This window comes from Dendrobates tinctorius, unplaced genomic scaffold (genome assembly GCF_039654945.1).
Source record: "Dendrobates tinctorius isolate UK_male_01 unplaced genomic scaffold, ASM3965494v1 ptg000093l, whole genome shotgun sequence".
NCBI classification, from domain to species: Eukaryota; Metazoa; Chordata; class Amphibia; order Anura; family Dendrobatidae; genus Dendrobates; species Dendrobates tinctorius.
In genome coordinates this window covers 12,226,209-12,248,891 of record NW_027361761.1, presented here as the reverse complement: position 1 = coordinate 12,248,891, position 22,683 = coordinate 12,226,209, and the positions used below count along the sequence as shown (strand labels likewise).

At 47.2% G+C, this 22,683-nt stretch overlaps 1 protein-coding gene across 4 annotated transcripts in view; it reads right to left on the bottom strand.

The window, feature by feature from the left end:
- Positions 1-19,975: 19,975 nt before the first annotated feature.
- LOC141098551 (cytochrome P450 2K4-like) overlaps positions 19,976-22,683 on the bottom strand; it is a 78,529-nt gene continuing 75,821 nt past the window's right edge. For all 4 annotated transcript variants that reach the window (XM_073586440.1, XM_073586438.1, XM_073586437.1 and 1 more), the window contains one exon: positions 19,976-21,492. In XM_073586440.1, coding sequence (XP_073442541.1) covers positions 21,314-21,492 — 179 coding nt within the window. In that variant the 3' untranslated portion in view covers positions 19,976-21,313. The remainder of the gene's footprint in view (positions 21,493-22,683) is intronic.

The following is a 22,683-nucleotide window of genomic DNA, read 5'->3' as shown; positions in this document are numbered from 1 at the left end:
ACACATTAGCCAATGATGGGACAGTAGTAGTCCCATCATCCGGCTAATGTGTTAAATGTTAAAAAAAAATAAAAAATAAATAAATAAAATACTACATACATACTACATACATACTACATGCATGCTACATACATACTACATGCATGCTACATACATACTACATGCTACATACATACTACATGCTACATACATACTACATATATACTACATACATACTACATACATGCTACATACATGCTACATACATACTGCATGCTACATACATACTACAGACATACTACATACATACTACATGCATGCTACATACATACTACATACATACTACATGCATGCTACATACATACTACATGCATGCTACATGCATGCTACATACATACTACATGCTACATACATACCACATACATACTACATACATACTACATGCTACATACATACTACATATATACTACATGCATGCTACATACATACTACATGCTACATACATACTACATGCTACATACATACTACATATATACTACATACATACTACATACATGCTACATACATGCTACATACATACTGCATGCTACATACATACTACATACATACTACATACATACTACATGCATACTACATACATACTACATACATACATACTACATGCATGCTACATACATACTACATGCATGCTACATACATACTACATGCTACATACATACCACATACATACTACATACATGCTACATACATACTACATATATACTACATGCATGCTACATACATACTACATATATACTACATGCATGCTACATACATACTGCATGCTACATGCATGCTACATACATACTACATACATACTACATGCTACATACATACCACATATATACTACATACATACAATACATTCATACAATACATACATAGACATACAGTACATATAACATAGAGTAACATACTTACCAATACTTGTCACATTGTTCCCCGAAGCCATTGTCTTTTCCGGAATAAATATTAACATAACAAACCACAAAAATACTCACCCATGATCCGAAGCAGTCCACGAGTGTGTCCCACGACGATCTTGGGTAGAGAACTGCAGCATCAGATGATGCTGCCGTTCTCTACGGGCTGCAGGAATCCAATGACGGAAGGTAGGTATCCTTCCGCACTGTATTCCTCCGCCACTTAAAAAAAAAAAAGTCCCTAGTCTCACTTTATGCCATTGCTGCGTGGGAAATTCCCACACAGCAATGGCATAAAGTGAGACTAGGGACTTTTTTTTTTTAAGTGGCGGAGGAATACAGTGCGGAAGGATACCTACCTTCCGTCATTGGATTCCTGCAGCCCGTAGAGAACGGCAGCATCATCTGATGCTGCAGTTCTCTACCCAAGATCGTCGTGGGACACACTCGTGGACTGCTTCGGATCGTGGGTGAGTATTTTTGTGGTTTGTTATGTTAATATTTATTCCGGAAAAGACAATGGCTTTGGGGAACAATGTGACAAGTATTGGTAAGTATGTTACTCTATGTTATACTGTATGTACTGTATGTGTATGTATTGTATGAATGTATTGTATGTATGTAGTATATATGTGGTATGTATGTAGCATGTAGTATGTATGTAGCATGCATGTAGCATGCATGTAGTATGTATGTAGCATGCATGTAGTATGTATGTATGTATGTAGTATGTATGTAGCATGCATGTAGTATGTATGTAGTATGTATGTAGCATGCATGTAGCATGCAGTATGTATGTAGCATGCATGTAGTATATATGTAGTATGTATGTAGCATGCATGTAGTATATATGTAGTATGTATGTAGCATGTAGCATGTATGTAGTATGTATGTGGTATGTATGTAGCATGTAGTATGTATGTAGCATGCATGTAGTATATATGTAGTATGTATGTAGCATGTAGTATGTATGTAGTATGTATGTAGTATGTATGTGGTATGTATGTAGCATGTAGTATGTATGTAGCATGCATGTAGCATGCATGTAGTATGTATGTAGCATGCATGAGGTATGTATGTAGCATGCATGTAGTATGTATGTAGCATGTAGTATGTATGTAGCATGCATGTAGTATGTATGTAGTATGTATGTAGTATTTTTTTTTTTTTTTTTAACATTTAACACATTAGCCGGTTGATGGGACTACTACTGTCCCATCATTGGCTAATGTGTCAATCACTGTCATGGTAGCAGGCATCGCCCGATGGGACTTGTAGTCCCATCGGACGATGCCTGCACAGACCCCCGAAGCCTGCACAGACCACCGGCAGGCCGGCACAGCCCCCCGGCAGGCCGGCACAGCCCCCCGGAGCCTGCACAGACCACCGGCAGGCCGGCACAGCCCCCCGGCAGGCCGGCACAGCCCACCGGAGCCTGCACAGACCCCCTGGCAGGCCGGCACAGCCCCCCGAAAGGCCCGTACAGACCCCAGAGAGGCTGTACAAGGCAAAAACAGGGTTTTTCTTATTCCGATACCGGAAGTCCCATAGACTTGAATGGGACTTCCGGTATCGGAATCGGCGATACCGATACTTTTTTTAAAGATCGGCCGATCCATTCCGATCCGATACTTTGAAGTATTGGACGGTATCGCTCAACTCTAATCACAAGGTAACAGATATATGGTGACCTTCATAGATGACTACTCAAGATACACAGTCACGTACTTGATAAGGAGCAAAACTTATGTTTTTGAAAAATTAGAAGACTATGTGACAAAGTCAAATAACAAGTTTCAGAGGAAGCCAATCATCATCAGAAGTGATAATGGAGGTTAATTTACAGGACACCGAATAGAAGACTACTTAAGACAGAATGGAATAGAGCATCAAAAGACTGTTCCATACACACCTGAACAGAACAGGGTAGCAGAAAGAAAAAAATGATAAGATGTATGCTAACAGACTCCAAACTACCAGATAAATACTGGGGTGAAGCAGCAATTATAACAACCATGCTGGCATCGCTGCATTGGCTCCCACTCACCATCTTTCTCACTGCTCCAGGCCATGCTGTGAATTCTGTTTACTTCCAGCTCCATGCTCTTTCACTCTTACCTCCTGTCTGCTGTGTTCATGTTTCCTGACTGTTTGTATAGGGAGGTGGCACCTGAACTCTCTGCTTCTCATGGAGTTAGGGCGCACCTGGCTAATACGTCCCCGACCAATCACCTTGAGCCCTTTACTATATAGGGCCGGCACACCCACTAACCCTCGCCTGTGCAATGTCTCAACTCAGTTAGCTTCTTGCTGCTGAGGAAGCCAGGCCCTGTTCTGTTCATCTCCTTCTCTGGAGGAATACTCTTAGCCTTGCTTGTGTTCTTGTCTGCCCTCCACGAGGCTGCATATCATGGTCTCTGTGTCTCGGTCCTAGCTTTGTGTTTACTTGTCCTACTGCCCTCCATGAGGCTGTATTTCCAATTCCCTGTACCTTGTCTTGTACTGTCTCCCTGTCTCCTTGCCTGTGACTTCCTTCCCTGCTGTGTCTTTCCTGGTGTCCTCTCTGTCTGTGCTCTTCACCTTTGCTAGCTCTTTCTCTGCTCTGCACCTGTGCAGCTTTGCTCCTGCTGCTGCAGAACCTCTTGCTGCAGCTTTACTCCACACTCCTGCGGCTCCGCCTACTCTGCACTCCTGCGGCTCCGTCTACGCCGCACTCTGGCCTGTATCCATACCTGCTCCTCCCGTGTGAACAGGTCCAAACCTGTCCCATCATATTTCATTCCTGCCGGCCAGTACCCGATGCTGCTGTGTGAACAGGTCCCTACCTGTTCCTTCACCACACCTGCCTGCCCTGTGTCTCCAAGCCATGCCTGCCTGCCCTGTGTCTCCAAGCCGTGCCTGCCTGCCCTGTGTCTCCAAGCCGTGCCTGCCTGCCCTGTGTCTCCAAGCCGTGCCTGCCTGCCCTGTGTCTCCAAGCCGTGCCTGCTTGCCCTGTGTCTCCAAGCCGTGCCAGCTTGCCCTGTGTCTCCAAGCCATGCCTGCCGAGCCTACCTGCCTGTCTATAGCACCTGTCCGAGTGACTTGTCCCCGAGTGGGATCAGCAGCCACATCCAGACACCACCCTGTAGTGGTACCCGACAGCTATCTGCCGCACAAGCCTGACCTCACCATCAGAGGCTCCAGTGAAGACCGAGGTAGCTGTCGTAGTCACGCCCCTTCCAGCGTAGTCTGGTTTGTGGCACAGTGGGGCCATAACCCCCTGGCTCGTGCCAATCAGCCAAGGCGCGAGCATGACATTTTGCACAGGGCATAGTCCCCGCTGAGTCCCATTTCCTTCCGCTCGCAGAGCGTCATGAACTTTTGTCCTGCCAGTATGAGCAACCGGAAGAATTTGTTCCACCATGCGTGGTTCCGATTGTTGAGACTCCAGAATCAATCATAGTCTCCAAAGCCATCTACAATCAGCTCCTGCCCTATGAAGAGCATGACCCAGCAGACCCGCCTAGGTTCTAAGGGGACCCTAAAGCGTGCCAAGGGTTCCTGAAAAAGTGCCTGCGCTACATCCTGTAGAATGCAGCTTGTTTCCCCTTTGACTGAGCCAAGGTGGGATACATCATGTCCTACCTAGCTGGTGATGCCTTGATTGTCCACTTTGGGAAGCAGGGGACCCTGTCGTCATGAGCCTGGGGGCCTTCCTGGTGGCCTTCCGTAAAGTGTTAGACATGCCTCATCCAGCTGCTCCTGAAAAGTCTTCCCCTCCAAGCTTGCAGAGACAGACCAGACAAGAAGAACCTGTGGGTGAATCGTCTCAACCGCCTATGACCGTCCAGCCATCACCTGTTCCACAGTTTGCCGATGCGGCCTCCCGTGCAAGATCCAAGAGGTCTAAAAAGAAGAGGCGGGCAAAGTTGCAGACGGAATCTAGTCTGCAGAAAGAACATCCTGGTGGTCTCTGCCCTGTGAAGCCTGTACTCCAAAACCCTGGGCCAGTAGGAGAGGCTGTCCCTGGTGAGAGTACTCCCTCTCCATTAAAGCCTATGGCTGTTTTGTTGCCTTCTGAGAGCTTTGGGGTGTTCAAACCACCAGCCATACAGAGTCGGTGTGTGATCTATATTCTTCAGCTCCAGAACCCGGCGTGGGCATCGTCTAAAGGTGGCCGAGCCCTCTGTGAGAACAGATTAGTCCTGCAAGGACAACTACAGCTCCAGGTTGGAGCTTTGTATACGAAGAAGTTCATCTTCCACTTGCTGTCTTGTATGTCCATGGGTCATTCTGAACCAGAGATCCTTGTGCCCATTTATGTTTGGAGACCCAGCAAGGTACCGTGCATGAGACAACCAAGTGACAAGAGGTGTCTGGATCCCTTGCATCAGATTCAGTCAGCAAAGTCATCTTCTTTATCCAGTCTGCTGAACGCCGAGTCAAAGTGTGAGGACGCCTCTGAAAAGGGGGAGGCAGTCGCAGTCTCCTCACACATCCCCAGAGACTATCCTGGTGATCTGCCCCCTGGAGCATCCCTGCCTCTTGATTGTCTTCCCCAGGATATGGGCTGAAGATGGATGCGGAGTGTATGCCTTCAGCTCCCCTGTGGCCTATGGGTGAAGGTCCCAAGACAAAGCTTCACTCAACCTCTAACCAGGAGGAGGTGGTCCAGTTTTTTCAGGGTAACAGGCTGAAATGGCTCCCTGTATGTATGCCTCCAGCCTCCATGTGGCAGGTGGATGTGGAAGTGAAAACAGTGGCCTATGTATCTCTGTTTCTCACCCACCTGGAGGAGGTGGTCAAATTTTCTTTGGATAACAGGCTAAAGATGGACTCTGTGAAGGTGTCTTCAGTTTACAGCTGGCCGGCTGATGTAGGGGCGCAGTCTGAAGCTGCCAGGGCCCCGCTTTTTGCCAGTCTAGAGGAAGAAGTCCTTGTACCCTCTGTGTTGGAAATTGACTCTGTTGGGCACCAAGAAACTTGGCACTCTGGGATTCCTGATGGCACACATAATCTACTCTACCTGATGAATATCATGTTAGCCTGAACTTTGTGTGGTCCCACACTCCTTCTGTAGGTCATTCTGGCAGGCTTGAGGAAGAGGGGCCATAAAGGGGGGTACTGTAGCAACCATGCTGGCATCGCTGCATGGCCTCCCACTCCCCACTCACCATCTTTCTCACTGCTCCATGCCATGCTGTGAATTATGTTTACTTCTAGCTCCATGCTCTTTCACTCTTACCTCCTGCCTGCTGTGTTCATGTTTCCTGACTGTTTGTATAGTGGGCGGCGCCTGAACTCTCTGATTCTTATAGAGTTAGGGCGCACCTGGCTAATATGTCCCCGACCAATCACCTGGAGCCCTTTACTATATAGGGCTGCCACACCCACTAACCCTTGCCTGTGCAATGTCTAAACTCAGTTAGCTCCTTGCTGCTGAGGAAGCCTGGCCCTGTTCTGTGTATCTCCTTCTCTGGAGGAATACTCTTAGCCTTGCTTGTGTTCTTTGTCTGACCTCCACGAGGCTGCATATCCTGGTCTCTGTGTCTCGGTCCTAGCTTTGTGTTTACTTGTCCTACTGCCCTCCATGAGGCTGTATTTCTAATTCCCTGTACCTTGTCTTGTACTGTCTCCTTGTCTGTGGCTTCCTTCCCTGCTGTGTCCTTCCTTGTGTCCTCTCTGTCTGTGCTCTTCACCTTTGCAAGCTCTGTCTGTACTCTTCAACTTTGCAAGCTCTGTCTGTGCTCTTCACCTTTGCAAGCTCTGTCTGTGATCTGCACCTTTGCAAGCTCTGTCTCTGCTCTGCACCTGTGCAGCTTTGCTCCTGCTGCTGCAGAACCTCTTGCCGCAGCTTTACTCCGCACTCCTGTGGCTCTGCCTACTCTGCACTCCTGCGGCTCCACCTACTCTGCACTCCTGCGGCTCTGCCTACTCCACACTCTGGCCTGTATCCATACCTGCTTCTCCCATGTGAACAGGTCCAAACCTGTCTCGTAATACTTCATTCCTGCCGGCCAATACCCACTCCTGCTGTGTGAACAGGCCCCTACCTGTTCCTTCACCATACCAGCCTGCCCTGTGTCTCCAAGCCGTGCCTGCCTGCCCTGTGTCTCCAAGCCGTGCCTGCCTGCCCTGTGTCTCCAAGCCGTGCCTGCCTGCCCTGTGTCTCCAAGCTGTGCCTGCCTGCCCTGTGTTTCCAAGCCGTGCCTGCCTGCCCTGTGTCTCCAAGTCGTGCCTGCTTGCCCTGTGTCTCCAAGCCATGCATGCTTGCCCTGTGTCTCCAAGCCGTGCCTGCTTGCCCTGTGTCTCCAAGCTGTGCCTGCTTGCCCTATGTCTCCAAGCCGTGCCTGCTTGCCCTGTGTCTCCAAGCTGTGCCTGCTTGCCCTGTGTCTCCAAGCCGTGCCTGCCGAGCCTACCTGCCTGTCTATAGCACCTGTCTGAGTGACTTGTCCCCGAGTGGGATCAGTAGCCACAGCCAGACACCACCCTGGAGTGGTACCCGACAGCTATCTGCCACACAAGCCTGACCTCACCATCAGAGGCTCCAGTGAAGACCGAGCTAGCTATCGTAGTCACGCCCCTTCCAGCGTAATCTGGTTTGTGGCACAGTGGGGCCACAACCCCCCAGATTGCGCCAATCAGCCCAGGTGCGAGCATGACAGCAATGACAGCTACTTATCTGCAAAACAGACTTTTTTCAAGAAAACTGAAAAAAACCCATATGAACTGTGGCAAGATAAGAAACCAAGTGTGAATCATTTAAGAGATTTTGGTTGCAAAATTTTTGTGTTTATTCCAAAAGAGAAACGTTCCAAACTTCAAAACAGAGCCATTGAAGGAATGTTTGTCGGATATAGTGACAATTACAAAGGATACAGAATCCTAGATCCCAAGACAGACAGAATCACAGTAAGTAACAGTGTAACATTCATTGAAGATCTAAATGATGACATAATGACATCACTGGAAATGAAAAATGAGAGAAACGAGAGTGATATAACTGCAGAAACATCTGATGAGAAAGAAGTGGAAATTGATGAAAAACAAAAAACTGAAACTCAAGAGATACAGCTCCATACAGACACAGAACCAAGACGCTCAATAAGAGAAAACAAGGGAAGACCACCTCAATGTCTTTCATACTAGGGAAATACAAATAAAATTTATGAATCTACATCTTGGGAGGATATATCTCAACTTTCAGAAGAAGAGGCCAACAAATGGATAAATGCTGCAGAAACAGAAATAAAATTGATTCAAAGACATGGACACTGACAGAACTACTAAAGGAAAAAAAGGCTATAGGATGTAAATGGGTTTTTAAAGTAAAATACCAAGCAGACAGCACAGCTGATTGATACCGAGCAAGACTCGTAGCTAAAGGCTATTCTCAGAAATATGGAGAAGACTATGATGAGACATTTGCTCCATTTGCCAAACACACCACAATCAGAACTTTGCAGTTGCAGCAACGAAACAAATGCAATTGAAACATCTGGATGTAAAGGCCGCATTTATGAATGGAGACTTAACAGAAGATATTTACATAGAACAGCCTCCAGGATTCAAAGATAAAAGAAAACCAAACATAGTTTGTAAGCTACAAAAAAGTATATATGGTTTAAAACAAGCCGCTAAAGCGTGGAATGATAAAATCACAGGAGTACTCATAAATGAACATTTTCAAAGAAGCAATGCAGATCCTTGTCTAAAACAAAGAGACTGACAGACAGGCGGATCTATGTGCTGATATCATGATATGTGGACCATATCTTAGTTTGCTTTGAAAAAGAAAGGGATGAAGCGGAGATAGTGAAAATTTTGGAACAACACTTCGAGAGCAAAAATCTGGGAAATGTGAAACAGTACCTAGGAATACAGATAGAGAGAAAAAGATGGAAGCTTCTTACTTAATCAAAATCACATGATTCAAGACATAACCAAAATATTTGGATTATAAGATGCAAAACCAGTAAAGTCTCCAATGGAAACCAAACTATCTTAAGGGAATAAATAGTGATCTGAATCTGTTACCGAATAATGAACAATACAGAAAGGCAATGGGAAAATGATTATATCTTGTAACTGTTACAAGGCCAGACATTGCAGCAGCAATTTTTGAGCAGGAAGGTGTCAAAGCCAAACAAAATGGAATGGTATGCAGTGAAGAGATGAATCCATTATTTGAAAGGGATTAGCAGTAGAGTTGAGCGAAACGGGTCGAAAAAATTCAAAAGTCGCCGACTTTTGTCAAAGTCGGGTTTCATGAAACGAAACCCGACCCTAGGATGAGGTCGGCCACGAGGTCGGCGACTTACGCGCCAAAGTCGCGTTTCAAAAGTTTGTTTTGCGCTCTTTTTCAGCCAATCAGGATCCACGGACACTGTGGGCAACGTGATGACATAGGCACGGGTCACCACCATCTTTCAGAAGGGCATGCAAGTGATTGGCTTGCTTTGGTGGGCGTCACAGGGGGTATAAAAGGGCGTGCACGCCGACCGCCATCTTACTTCTGCCGATCTCAGTATAGGGAGAGGTTGCTGCTGATTCTGTAGGGAGAGCGTTAGGCAGGGAAGAAGACCAAAAAACTGCTTCTGCTGCTAGAGATTTGGCCTGCACAACACACCAGTCACTGTGTGTGCAGTGCAAGGGGAGGCTATATAGTGGTGTATCAGTGGTGTTGGTTGTTGGGCTGCCTTCTAAGGCTTCCTGACAGGCTGGCATTGCTGTTTACCCACTGCTCCGCAAACTGCTTTTTTAAAAGCAATCCAATCTCCCTTATCCTCTAGTCACTTTGGTCACAGCTGTGCCATCGAGCCTGTCACATAGCGCTCAGATATTCATTGGGCCTCAAACTGCTTTTTTAAAAGCAATCCCAATTTTTTTTTTTGTCCTGCTGAGAAGAAAAAAAAACTGCTTCTGCTGCTGATAGCAATTTGGCCTGCACAACACACCAGTCACTGTGTGCAGTGCAAGGGGAGGCTATATAGTGGTGTATCAGTGGTGTTGGTTGTTGGGCTGCCTTTTAAGGCTTCCTGACAGGCTGGCATTGCTGTTTACCCACTGCTCCGCAAACTGCTCTTTTAAAAGCAATCCAATCTCCCTTATCCTCTAGTCACTTTGGTCACAGCTGTGCCATCGAGCCTGTCACATAGCGCTCAGATATTCATTGGGCCTCACACAATCCAAACGTGTCCAGTGTCCAAAAGTGTGTGCAGAGATTCAAAATCTCCCTTATCCTCTAGTCACTTTTGTCACAGCTGTGCCATCAAGCCTGTCACATAGCGCTCAGATATCAGTGGGCCTCACACAATCCAAAAGTGTCCAGTGTCCAAAAGTGTGTGCAGAGATTCAAAATCTCACTTATCCTCTAGTCACTTAGGTCACAGCTGTGCCATCGAGCCTGTCACATAGCGCTCAGATATTCATTGGGCCTCACACGATCCAAAAGTGTCCAGTGTCCAAAAGTGTGTGCAGAGATTCAAAATCTCACTTATCCTCTAGTCACTTAGGTCACAGCTGTGCCATCAAGCCTGTCACATAGCGCTCAGATATCAGTGGGCCTCACACAAACCAAAAGTGTCCAGTGTCCAAAAGTGTGTGCAGAGTTCGAAATCTCACTTATCCTCTAGTCACTTAGGTCACAGCTGTGCCATCGAGCCTGTCACATAGCGCTCAGATATTCATTGGGCCTCACACAATCCAAAAGTGTCCAGTGTCCAAAAGTGTGTGCAGAGATTCAAAATCTCACTTATCCTCTAGTCACTTAGGTCACAGCTGTGCCATCAAGCCTGTCACATAGCGCTCAGATATCAGTGGGCCTCACACAATCCAAAAGTGTCCAGTGTCCAAAAGTGTGTGCAGAGATTCAAAATCTCACTTATCCTCTAGTCACTTAGGTCACAGCTGGGCCATCGAGCCTGTCACATAGCGCTCAGATATTCATTGGGCCTCACACAATCCAAAAGTGTCCAGTGTCCAAAAGTGTGTGCAGAGATTCAAAATCTCCCTTATCCTCTAGTCACTTAGGTCACAGCTGTGCCATCGAGCCTGTCACATAGCGCTCAGATATTCATTGGGCCTCACACAATCCAAAAGTATCCAGTGTCCAAAAGTGTGTGCAGAGATTCAAAATCTCACTTATCCTCTAGTCACTTAGGTCACAGCTGTGCCATCAAGCCTGTCACATAGCGCTCAGATATCAGTGGGCCTCACACAATCCAAAAGTGTCCAGTGTCCAAAAGTGTGTGCAGAGATTCAAAATCTCACTTATTCTCTAGTCACTTAGGTCACAGCTGTGCCATCGAGCCTGTCACATTGCGCTCAGATATCAGTGGGCCTCACACAATCCAAAAGTGTCCAGTGTCCAAAAGTGTGTGCAGAAATTCAAAATCTCCCCTGTCCTATAGACACCTTGTACCTTGTTTTACATACTATATAGTTTGTTGGATTTTGTCTACATTTCTACCAAAAATGAGGAAGGCTGGTGGAAGAGGCCGTGGAATTGGGCGGGGGTTGGCAGCTGGTAATGATGGTGTTGGTGGTGGATCTGATGGTAGTGGCAAGAGCAAAATAGGACCGAATGCAGGAGGTGTTGAGCCTGCGTCATCGTCTGGCTACATAAGGCCTCGAACGCTTAGTTTTCTAGGAGTTGGCAAACCGCTTTTAAAGCCAGAGCATCAGGAAAAAGTTTTCTCTTACATTGCTGACTCAGCCTCCAGCTCTATCGCCTCCTCTTCTTCAGTTGTAAAAAGTAAAAGCACTGAGTCGTCATTGGAGGCTCATGTTCATGAACCACACCTTTCCTTGTGTCCTTCACGCCAACCAAGATTGAAGGATGACGCAGGCCATACTACTGATTACTCCATGGAGCTGTTTTCACATACCATGCCTGGATTATCAAGTGAAATGGTGAATTACCCAGGCCAAGATGAATCTGACATGGAGTGCACTGATGCACAGCCGCTGATGGATGATTCTGCTGGTACATTCACTCAGAGCACTACATTGTCCTCGCAGTGTACAGAGCCAGATTCTGACCCTGATGAGACTCAGGTGCCCCTTCCCGCACACTATACCACCATACACGGTGACACAGAGGAAGGTGCACATGACATAGAAGAGGAGGTGATGGATGACCCAGATGTTGACCCAGATTGGCATCCATTGGGGGAAGAGGGTGCTGCTTCCAATAGCTCAGATGAGGAGCATCCACAGCAGACATCGACATCGCAACAGCTGTTATCTGGCAGGCCCGGAGCACTCCAAAGACAGGTTCCAAACATCAAAAGAGTTGCTGGACAGCTTGTCCAGAGGGTCAAAAGATCACAGCGTGCTAGGCCGCAAAATGTCTGCCAAAGTAGGAAGAGTGCAGTGTGGCACTTTTTTGACCAAAATCCTCATGATCAGGCCAAGGTTATCTGTAAGAAGTGCGCAAAGACCTTTAGCCGAGGGAAAAATCTGAAAAATTTGAATACCAGTTGCATGCTTAGACATTTAACCAGCATGCACTTGCAAGCGTGGACACAACACCAAACCTCAAGTGCCACATGTGCAACTGATCACAACGAAGGTAGTCATCAATGCTACATTGTTTCCCCCACTGTAAGCCCACCGGTTAGCACAGCAGCAAATGTTGAGGTGTCGTTGCAAGGCCACAGCAGTCAGGGAATCCCACTGTTATATCAACGAAAGACTAATTCTAGGCCATCAGAAAGAACACCAACTCCATCACCATCATCAACCCTCTCTCAGTCCGCCCTGTCCACCGCTACTTCCACCATATGCAGCTCTCAAGTCCATTTCACCCTCCCAGACACTATGAGTAGGTCAAGAAAGTACTCAGTCTCTCATCCGCGTACACTGGGTTTGAACGCCCACATTGCCAAACTAATCTCGTTTGAGATGATGCCCTTTCGGTTGGTGGAAAGCACAGCTTTCCGCGAACTCATGGCCTATGCAGTACCACGCTATGACCTACCCAGTCGCCACTTCTCTCGCAAAGCCATCCCAGCCTTCCACCATCATGTGAAAGACCGCATTGTCCATGCACTCAAGCAGTCAGTGAGCGGAAAGGTGCACCTCACAACTGATGCATGGTCCAGTCGGCATGGCCAGGGCCGTTACGTGTCCATCACTGCGCACTGGGTTAATGTGGTGGATGCAGGGTCCACAGGGGACAGCGGTGGTGGGACAGTGCTGCCTAGCCCACGGAAAAGGAAACAGTTGGCTGTAGGCGTTCCACCCTCCTCCTCCTCCTCCTCCAGAAGCGAAAGCTCGTCCACAGAGCGCAGTCGTACGAGCACTCCATCTGCAGCTGCCACTGTTGCACACGATGTGTCCCCCTATCGAGCAGCTAGTGGAAAGCGTCAGCAGGCTGTGTTGCAGATGATGTGTTTGGGCGACAGACATACCGCCGAGGTGCTGGCCGAGTACTTGAAGCGACAAACTGAGTCATGGCTGGGCAGTGTACATCTTGAGGCAGGCAAGGTAGTTAGTGATAACGGCCGTAATTTTGTGGCAGCCATAGCCCTTTCAAAACTCAGCCACATACCTTGCTTGGCTCACACCTTGAACCTGGTGGTGCAGTGCTTCCTCAAAAATTATCCGGAGTTAACAGCCCTGCTCCAGAAGGTGCGAAGACTGTGCGCGCACATCCGCCGTTCGCCTGTACACTCCCTTCGTATGCAGAAGCTGCAGCGATTGCTCCACCTTCCCAACCACCGCCTCATTATCGACATTGCAACAAGGTGGAACTCCACCCTGCACATGGTGGAGCGGCTGTGCGAGCAGAGGCAGGCCATAATGCATTTGTGGGAGGATACACGGCCAGGCACTTTGAGAGCAGACATGGAGTTGACAGGTGTGCAGTGGTCGAAGCTGAAAGGCCTCTGTAAAGTCCTTCAGTGTTTTGAGGCATGCACATGGCTGGTAAGCGCAGACGACGCCATCCTAAGCATGAGCATCCCACTTATGCGTCTGCTCATGCAAACTTTGACGCACCTTAAGGAGCAGGCGTCTGCAGCCAATGTTGATGAGGAGGAAGAGGAGGAGGGAATCCTTGATGACAATCAGCCATTGTCTGCTCAGGGACCTCTCCTGGACGAGGTGGAGGAAGAAGAGGAGGAGGAGGAGGATGATGGGGATGATTACTTACCGGAGGAGGATGCATCTCGTGGGGCAAGTGAAAATGTTGGCGTGGCAAGGTCTGGTACAGGGTTTGTGCGTGACTGGAGGGATGTGGATTTGCCAGAAAGTGCTCCTCCAACCAGCACTCGCAGTGCATCATTGACACCGGGAACATTGGCCCACATTTCAGATTATGCCTTGCGGATCCTAAAAAGGGACCCCCGCATTGCCAAAATGATGAACGATGACGACTACTGGTTGGCCAGCATCCTGGATCCACGCTATAAAGGCAAATTACAAAACATCATGCCACAGGAGAACCTTGACCTAATATTGGCTAATAAACAAGCAACTCTGGTAAATCGGTTGCTTGAGGCATTCCCAGCACACAGCAGCGGTGATGGTTCTCACACGAGCCGTACGGGCCGGGGGCAGCTTGGCAGAGGTGTTCGTGGTGCACACAGCAGAAGTGGTGTTGGAGACAGGGGTTTCATGACAATGTTGTGGACTGATTTTTCAAATACCGCTCACACAACTGGTAATACTGCATCGATGGAAAGTGACAGGAGACAGCAGTTGTCAACCATGGTTACAAACTACTTTTCCTCCCATATCGATGTTCTCCCACACAGGTCATTCCCCTTTGACTATTGGGCCGCTAAACTGGACACCTGGCCTGAATTGGCACAATATGCCTTACAGGAGCTCGCTTGCCCAGCTGCAAGTGTCTTATCGGAAAGAGTCTTCAGTGCAGCTGGATCAATCCTGACAGAAAAAAGGACCCGTCTGTCAACCCAAAATGTGGATGATCTAACCTTCATTAAAATGAACCATGCATGGGTTTCCAAGGATTTTGTCCCACCTTCCCCTGATGACACATAGGGTGACAGAAAAATGGCTTGCTTTGGTCCACCTCTTCCTGGAACTTGACCTATTTCGCCTTTTGCATCAGCTGAATGTCCAACATCAACATATGCTACTTTCTAAAACTCCCTAACTGTGCTGCCTCCCCCCCCATGGCCGGGGTCACCACCTAGCGCACGACACCGTGCGAGTGCCGTTGCCCTGGACAGGTGAGTAGGCCGACTCTTGGGCGCGAGCACTGGCACAGGGTCCCTCGTAGTGCAATCAAGCGTCTCTGACGGTGGTGGTGCACACCCGCCGTCAGACTCACCGCTGTACTATGAGGGGCCCAGTGCCAGTACCGACGCCCACGAGTGGGCCCCCCTTGCTTGGGCAGGGCCCCAGCATTTGCAATCTTTACCTCTCCCTGCTCCTCCGCTGTGTAATCTGGGCCGTCAAATCCATACTGTGCCTGACACCGTCTGAGCCTGCCTCCTGAGACATATATTTTGAATGTGTACGCTATCCATACATGTTATCCGGGGATACGGTACCCTTTCTAACCTTTGTGCGATCACGTGCAATCCATACTGGGCCTAACACCGTCTGAGCCTGCCTCCTGAGACATATATTTTGAATGTGTACGCTATCCATACATGTTATCCGGGGATACGGTACCCTTTCTAACCTTTGTGCAATCACGTGCAATCCATACTGGGCCTAACACCGTCTGAGCCTGCCTCCTGAGACATATATTTTGAATGTGTACGCTATCCATACATGTTATCCGGGGATACGGTACCCTTTCTAACCTTTGTGCAATCACGTGCAATCCATACTGGGCCTAACACCGTCTGAGCCTGCCTCCTGAGACATATATTTTGAATGTGTACGCTATCCATACATGTTATCTGGGGATACGGTACCCTTTCTAACATTTGTGCAATCACGTGCAATCCATACTGGGCCTAACACCGTCTGAGCCTACCTCCTGAGACATATATTTTGAATGTGTACGCTATCCATACATGTTATCCGGGGATACGGTACCCTTTCTAACCTTTGTGCAATCACGTGCAATCCATACTGGGCCTAACACCGTCTGAGCCTGCCTCCTGAGACATATATTTTGAATGTGTACGCTATCCATACATGTTATCCGGGGATACGGTACCCTTTCTAACCTTTGTGCAATCACGTGCAATCCATACTGTGCCTAACACCGTCTGAGCCTGCCTCCTGAGACATATATTTTGAATGTGTACGCTATCCATACATGTTATCCGGGGATACGGTACCCTTTCTAACCTTTGTGCAATCACGTGCAATCCATACTGGGCCTAACACCGTCTGAGCCTGCCTCCTGAGACATATATTTTGAATGTGTACGCTATCCATACATGTTATCTGGGGATACGGTACCCTTTCTAACCTTTGTGCAATCACGTGCAATCCATACTGGGCCTAACACCGTCTGAGCCTGCCTCCTGAGACATATATTTTGAATGTGTACGCTATCCATACATGTTATCCGGGGATACGGTACCCTTTCTAACCTTTGTGCAATCACGTGCAATCCATACTGGGCCTAACACCGTCTGAGCCTGCCTCCTGAGACATATATTTTGAATGTGTACGCTATCCATACATGTTATCCGGGGATACGGTACCCTTTCTAACCTTTGTGCAATCACGTGCAATCCATACTGGGCCTAACACCGTCTGAGCCTGCCTCCTGAGACATATATTTTGAATGTGTACGCTATCCATACATGTTATCCGGGGATACGGTACCCTTTCTAACCTTTGTGCAATCACGTGCAATCCATACTGGGCCTAACACCGTCTGAGCCTGCCTCCTGAGACATATATTTTGAATGTGTACGCTATCCATACATGTTATCCGGGGATACGGTACCCTTTCTAACCTTTGTGCAATCACGTTCAATCCATACTGGGCCTAACACCGTCTGAGCCTGCCTCCTGAGACATATATTTTGAATGTGTACGCTATCCATACATGTTATCCGGGGATACGGTACCCTTTCTAACCTTTGTGCAATCACTTGTAATCCATACTTGGCGTGAGAACGGCTGGCGAGCTGTTAAGCAAGCTACAGCACCTGTGGTTTGCACACGTAAGTTTTTCATTTTTTCAGGAATGACGGTTAGGCCTAATTCTGGACCTGCAGTTGACCTGCACTTACTGGGAAATCATTGTTCGCGGGTAATAATTGTAATCAGTGATCCCCATCACTAACGTTGTTCAGCGGGTTATCTGCACCTGTAAGCGACAAACGCTGGCCTTTTCAGTGTAGCGCACATGCAGCCACGGACATGTAAGGGCATGACACACCAGTTATTGGCCAATCTCATGTTCCAGAGCCTCACGTGTCCCTCTAGTAAGCCGGACTCGGACCGCGGGGCATGACGGAGTCTCGTTCGTTAACGGAATTAAGCTTGCAATGTGTGCATCTGTTCTGTAGCTGGCATGGTTGAGGTTTCCCAGGTGGAGTCGAATTTAACCGTAGGCTCCACTCCTGGTGGTGCCCTTCTGGACATTCCTTTAAGGTTCAGCTTTGCAACCATACTGCCCACGTAAAACAAACACTTTGCCTTCATGAACGCTGTTTGGAGGGTCATGACTCGTGGGAATCACGCCGCCCAAACAGTTAACCTGCTAGAGAGATCGTTCGTTGCTCCCAAGCATGACATCACACTCCCTAGGAAGAAGGTAATGCCACTGTGGCGACCGTACTCCTGGGGGCGACACAAGTGCACTGATGCCCAGCCACTGCTCGATGAATCTGCTGGTACATTGACCCAGACCACTACATTCCCCTCGCACGCTACACGGCCTGAATCTGACCCTGATGAAACTCAGGTTACCCTTCCCATATACAGTTCCATCTTACACGGTGACAAAGAGGAAGCTGCAGATGAAAGTGCAGGTTCGGCCCACCCGCCATCAGACACACCACCGTACTATCAGAGGCCCTGTGCCAGTGCCGTCGCCAATGAGTGTGCCCCCCCTGCTTGCTCAGGATCACAGCACTTGCAAGGTTGAAATACTGTGCAGTGAGATGGAAGATGGGGACGACGAGGAGTCCAGACTAGTACAGGGATTCCCTAGCGAGGAGACTTATTTCATTGTTTTCAATGTTGGGACAGCAATTTTTGGGGAGCACTATACTCTGGAGAATGATAGATGGGGCCCACCATACACTGGAACATTCCAAAGGTGGACATCAGACACTGGAGCAGCATTTACAGGGCCCATTATACACTAGAGCATTAGAAATGGGGCCCATTATGTTTGGAGCATTATTTGGGCCCATAAGACAGTGGAGCTTCATCCATGGGGACCAACATATACTGTAGCATTATGTGGAGCTCATCATATACTGTTTCAAACATTATATGGGACCAATGATTCTGTATGGAGAAATAGATGGGCCTTGTCATGAGAGTAAAAAGTGAAGTATTTTTCATTGTACTATACCGCTATTTCTCTGCCGTATCGGAGCATGATGAGTTGTGGTATGTGTTAAAGGGGCGCTCTTTTGCCCAGGGCACATGAAAACCTGCAGCCAGCCCTCCCCCCCCACAACTTTAGCCAAATAACCCCCATTTTTTAGTGCGTAACTTGTATTATGAAGTTAATTAAGGTTGACAAGCTTAAGTAAGAAGAATTGATGCTTTTGGCATTCAAATGGGCACTGTAGGTGTGTTACCTGTCCTCCTCTCACTGCCGACTTTTATTCCCCATTGACTTACATTGGGTTTCGTGTTTCGGGACGACCCCGACTTTTCCCTATAATCGGACGATCTTGCTCGACCCGACTTTAGGAAATTCGGGTTTCACGAAACGAAACTCGACCCTAAAAAAACAAAAGTCGCTCAACTCTAATTAGCAGTGTTAGGCCGAGGTCACACTTGCGAGAAACTAGCATCAACACCCGGCACTGCTGCCGACACTCGGACCGGAGCGAGCGGCTACATAGAAATACATGGAGCCGCACTCTCTGGTCTGAGTGCCGGCATTGATGAGAGAGACTCTCGTGAGAATCGGTAAGTTACTCTCATGTGTGACCCCAGCCTTCAACTGAAACTACCTGCAAGTGAGAAATGCATTTTAACTGGATAAGTTGATGCAGACTGGGCTGGAGATCCAATTGACAGGAAATATACCAGTGGCTGTCTTTTCTTGCTCTCAAGCAGACCAATTAGTTGGACTAGTAAGAAACAATCTATAGTAACACTGTCATCGACAGAAGCAGAATATGTCACCGCAGCACATGCCAGTCAAGAAGTTCTGTGGTTAAGACAACTGTTAAGACTTAGGACAACAACAATTGGGACCAACAAGGATGCATGAGGACAATCAAGTATGTCTAGTTCTTGCTGAAATGGAAAGAGTTAATCCAAGAACTAAACACATTGATGTGACGTTTCAATTCCTGAGAGATCACCAGGAACAAGGAATCCTAAATTTGAAGTGCTGCTCAACTGAAGATAAGACAGCAGATATGTTCACAAAGTCATTGAATCCTGAAAAACATCAGAGACTGATGAAGAAATTAGGCTTAAGTGAATAAGTCCTTACTGTTGAGAAAGGGTGTTGGCAGATATGCAACAGATACAGCTTTATGGCCACAGGTAATGCAGGCTAAGCAGTACAGTGACCCAATGGTTAGCACCTTGCCTTTCAGAGCTGTAGTCATGGGTTCTAATCCTTCCAAGTACATCATCTGCAAGAAGTTTGTGTCAGTTTCCTTTGAGTTCTTTGATGTTGTTTTTTCCAAAGTCACACTGATAAGAAATTTTGTTTGTGAGTCCTATTGGGACAGCAATGCTGATGTCTGTAAAGTGCTGTGGAATTAATAGAGCTATATACGGTAAGTAAAATAAATAGAATAGGTGCCCATGGGAGCACATGAATGTGCCTGTAATAATCTTTATCGTACAGTCTGCAGGACCATACTTTACTTCTTCAGTATCAGCCATGAGCTTTTATAATAATAAAAAAATCAGATCAATTCTTAAATTTTAGTGTTCACAGATCCTAACAAATATTTACATATATTATATTAATATTATTTATTATTTGTTTATATAGGGAATTAACAAAGATTTTTTTTTCATGCTTATTTCAGTGCATTCAACTTCAAAATCTGCAGCCTGTGCTTTCAATGCAGTAAATGCTCTGCATTGTACATTGCAGATCCACAAAACAAACCATAGGGGCATTCAAATTAAACATAAATGTAAACATAGACTGATTTTATACATTTGTATGCGAAGCAGAGTTCAGTACCAGAAAACTTTGTTGTTTTTAGAAGGACATAGTCAGCCATTTTCAAGCCTGAAAATCAAGGAGTTTGATGTCAATGATCTAGCCATAGAGTAAGTCTTCAATAGCAGATATGTGGAGGTCTAACACCTAGAACTCCTCATCTGTGCACAGTTGTGAAATACAAACTGCAAGGAGCCGAGACACTACACTGTGTAGAGGTCATTCTAAGGTTCTGCAGCTAATATGTACAGGTGCTCTGTCATAACAGAATAATCTATTTCACGTGTTTATTTCTGTTAATGTTGAGGATTATGGCTTACAGAAGAAGGTGGGTTTGCCGAAACATGCGTTGGGGTTGATAACATCACCAACAGGAGGTAATATCTATTTGCACTTTTTCCTCATTTATTTATGCACTAGCGCTACATGGGTGTGATGTTATTATGAGTTTTTGGAAAGTTGGTCATCGAGTACATTTGCTGGATTCTTATAATATGTGCAGCCTCCCTAAGACTTTTTTGTGGGTAATGGTGCCATTTTTTGGTTTCCCACTTTTAAGACCTTGTCTTTTTTTAACCTTTTTCATGTATATGTCTATGTATTTGTATATGTCCAAATAAAGTTTGTATGTCTTCATTTGTAAATTTGGTTTCTGAGTCCAATTTTTATTTTCTCGGACTATAAAGATAGGGTGTGCAGATCCCATGCAGCGATGTGCAACACTAGGAGGAGATGACCAGAGGGGGGGACTTAGCGGCGTCCGTGCGATGCGGGTCAAAACGCTAGTCTGAAGCTAGCCTCAAACAGTCATTTATGAGGGTACCAGCTGACCCCCATTAATCTGATATTGATGACCTTTCTTATAGATGTACTGGCAGAGCGCACTTTGTGGAGAACCTTTTCCACTGTTTTCTGCTGGCATTTTCTATATAAACAGTTGCAAATGTACAGTAGACAGACACCCTACTGCCATCTCCACAGAGGTGATTTGTGATTGTCTCCTTGTATACAAGAAATAAACCTTTCTGCAAACTCGGATGTCTCCCGTCTAACATTGGTAAATATAAATTCTCCTGACAATGACATACAACATGTCTATGTCAGTAGTGATTGAAAGAGTAGCCTATCTGCGAGATATGGCACAGATCTCAAAAGGTTTGGGTGAGTTTGTAGACCCCAGTGCAGGGGTGAGGTCCAGTTTGGCACCAGGTATGGGCTGGAAAGTGAAATTTTGCAATAATGTTGTAAAGAACAAGAACAGCTCCATCTTCGCCAAGGTTTCTCCAGCACAGCTTCGTTTACCTGCGGGAAAAGAACAGAAAGTATAAATAGAAGATGGCAGATTATTTGAGATCCCAACTGGATGGAAATAAGATTTTAGAAACATTTGGATAAAGCTTTGGATCTGTTGTGATTGACGATGGAAATGGGAAGTCAAACAGCTTAACTCACGTCATTAACATGACACTGACAGCTTTTGCCCAGAGTAGAGCTGCGTGCAACACACGAAGTCTCACCGACAAGATCTGTGTCAACGCCTCTTCTAACAGTTTCTAAGAGGGCGCCCCAGATACACTAATGAATTGAAATTCTAAATTTAAAAACAAGTCTACATTACTTGCTTGCCATGTATTGGTTGCCCAGTGACCCATGGTGCCCACAATAGTTTAGCCTCTCTCTCCCATACTCCTTTTCTCCTTTCCTCCCTCTTTCATTTCCTTTACCGTTTAGGTACCATATGTACTGCATCTCTTACAATGTGACAATTGTGCAGAAATATCCTGCAGTAACCACTGGCGTAGCGTGGGGGGGGGCGGTCCGCCCCAGGCGGCATGTGTGTGGGGGCGGCGCGGCAGCAGCAATTCCACCCTGCAGTGCAGTGCAGCGGCGGGCAGGGAGCGATGCGATCACGGCAGCTCCGCTGCCTGCAAGAGTGAATAGCAGGAGCGGAGCGGCAAGGGTCCGTCCTGCTTCCTGCCCGGAGGCCGCGCTTCCTGTTTCACACAGAGGAGCGCCGCTGAATGACGTCATCATTCAGCGGCCGCTGCTGTGTGAGGGAGGAAGCGCGGGCGATGCTGCGGACAGGTGAGAGGAGAGAGGTGGTGTCTTTTGTGTATGTATGTATGTATGTCTGTGTGTGTGTGTGTCTGTGTGTATGATGGAGCAGGCAATGATGGGAGTGATGGTCTAGAAGGCAATAATGGGGTGATGGAGCAGACAATGATGGGGTGATGGAGCAGGCAATGATGGGGTGATGGAGCAGGCAATGATGGGGTGATGGAGCAGGCAGTGATGGAGCAGGCAATGATAGGGTGATGGAGCAGGCAATGATGGGGGTGATGGAGCAGGCAATGATGGGGGTGATGGAGCAGGCAATGATGGGGTGATGGAGCAGGCAATGATGGGGTGATGGAGCAGGCAATGAGGGGAGTGATGGAGCAGACAATGATGGGGTGATGGAGCAGGCAATTATGGGGTGATGGAGCAGACAAT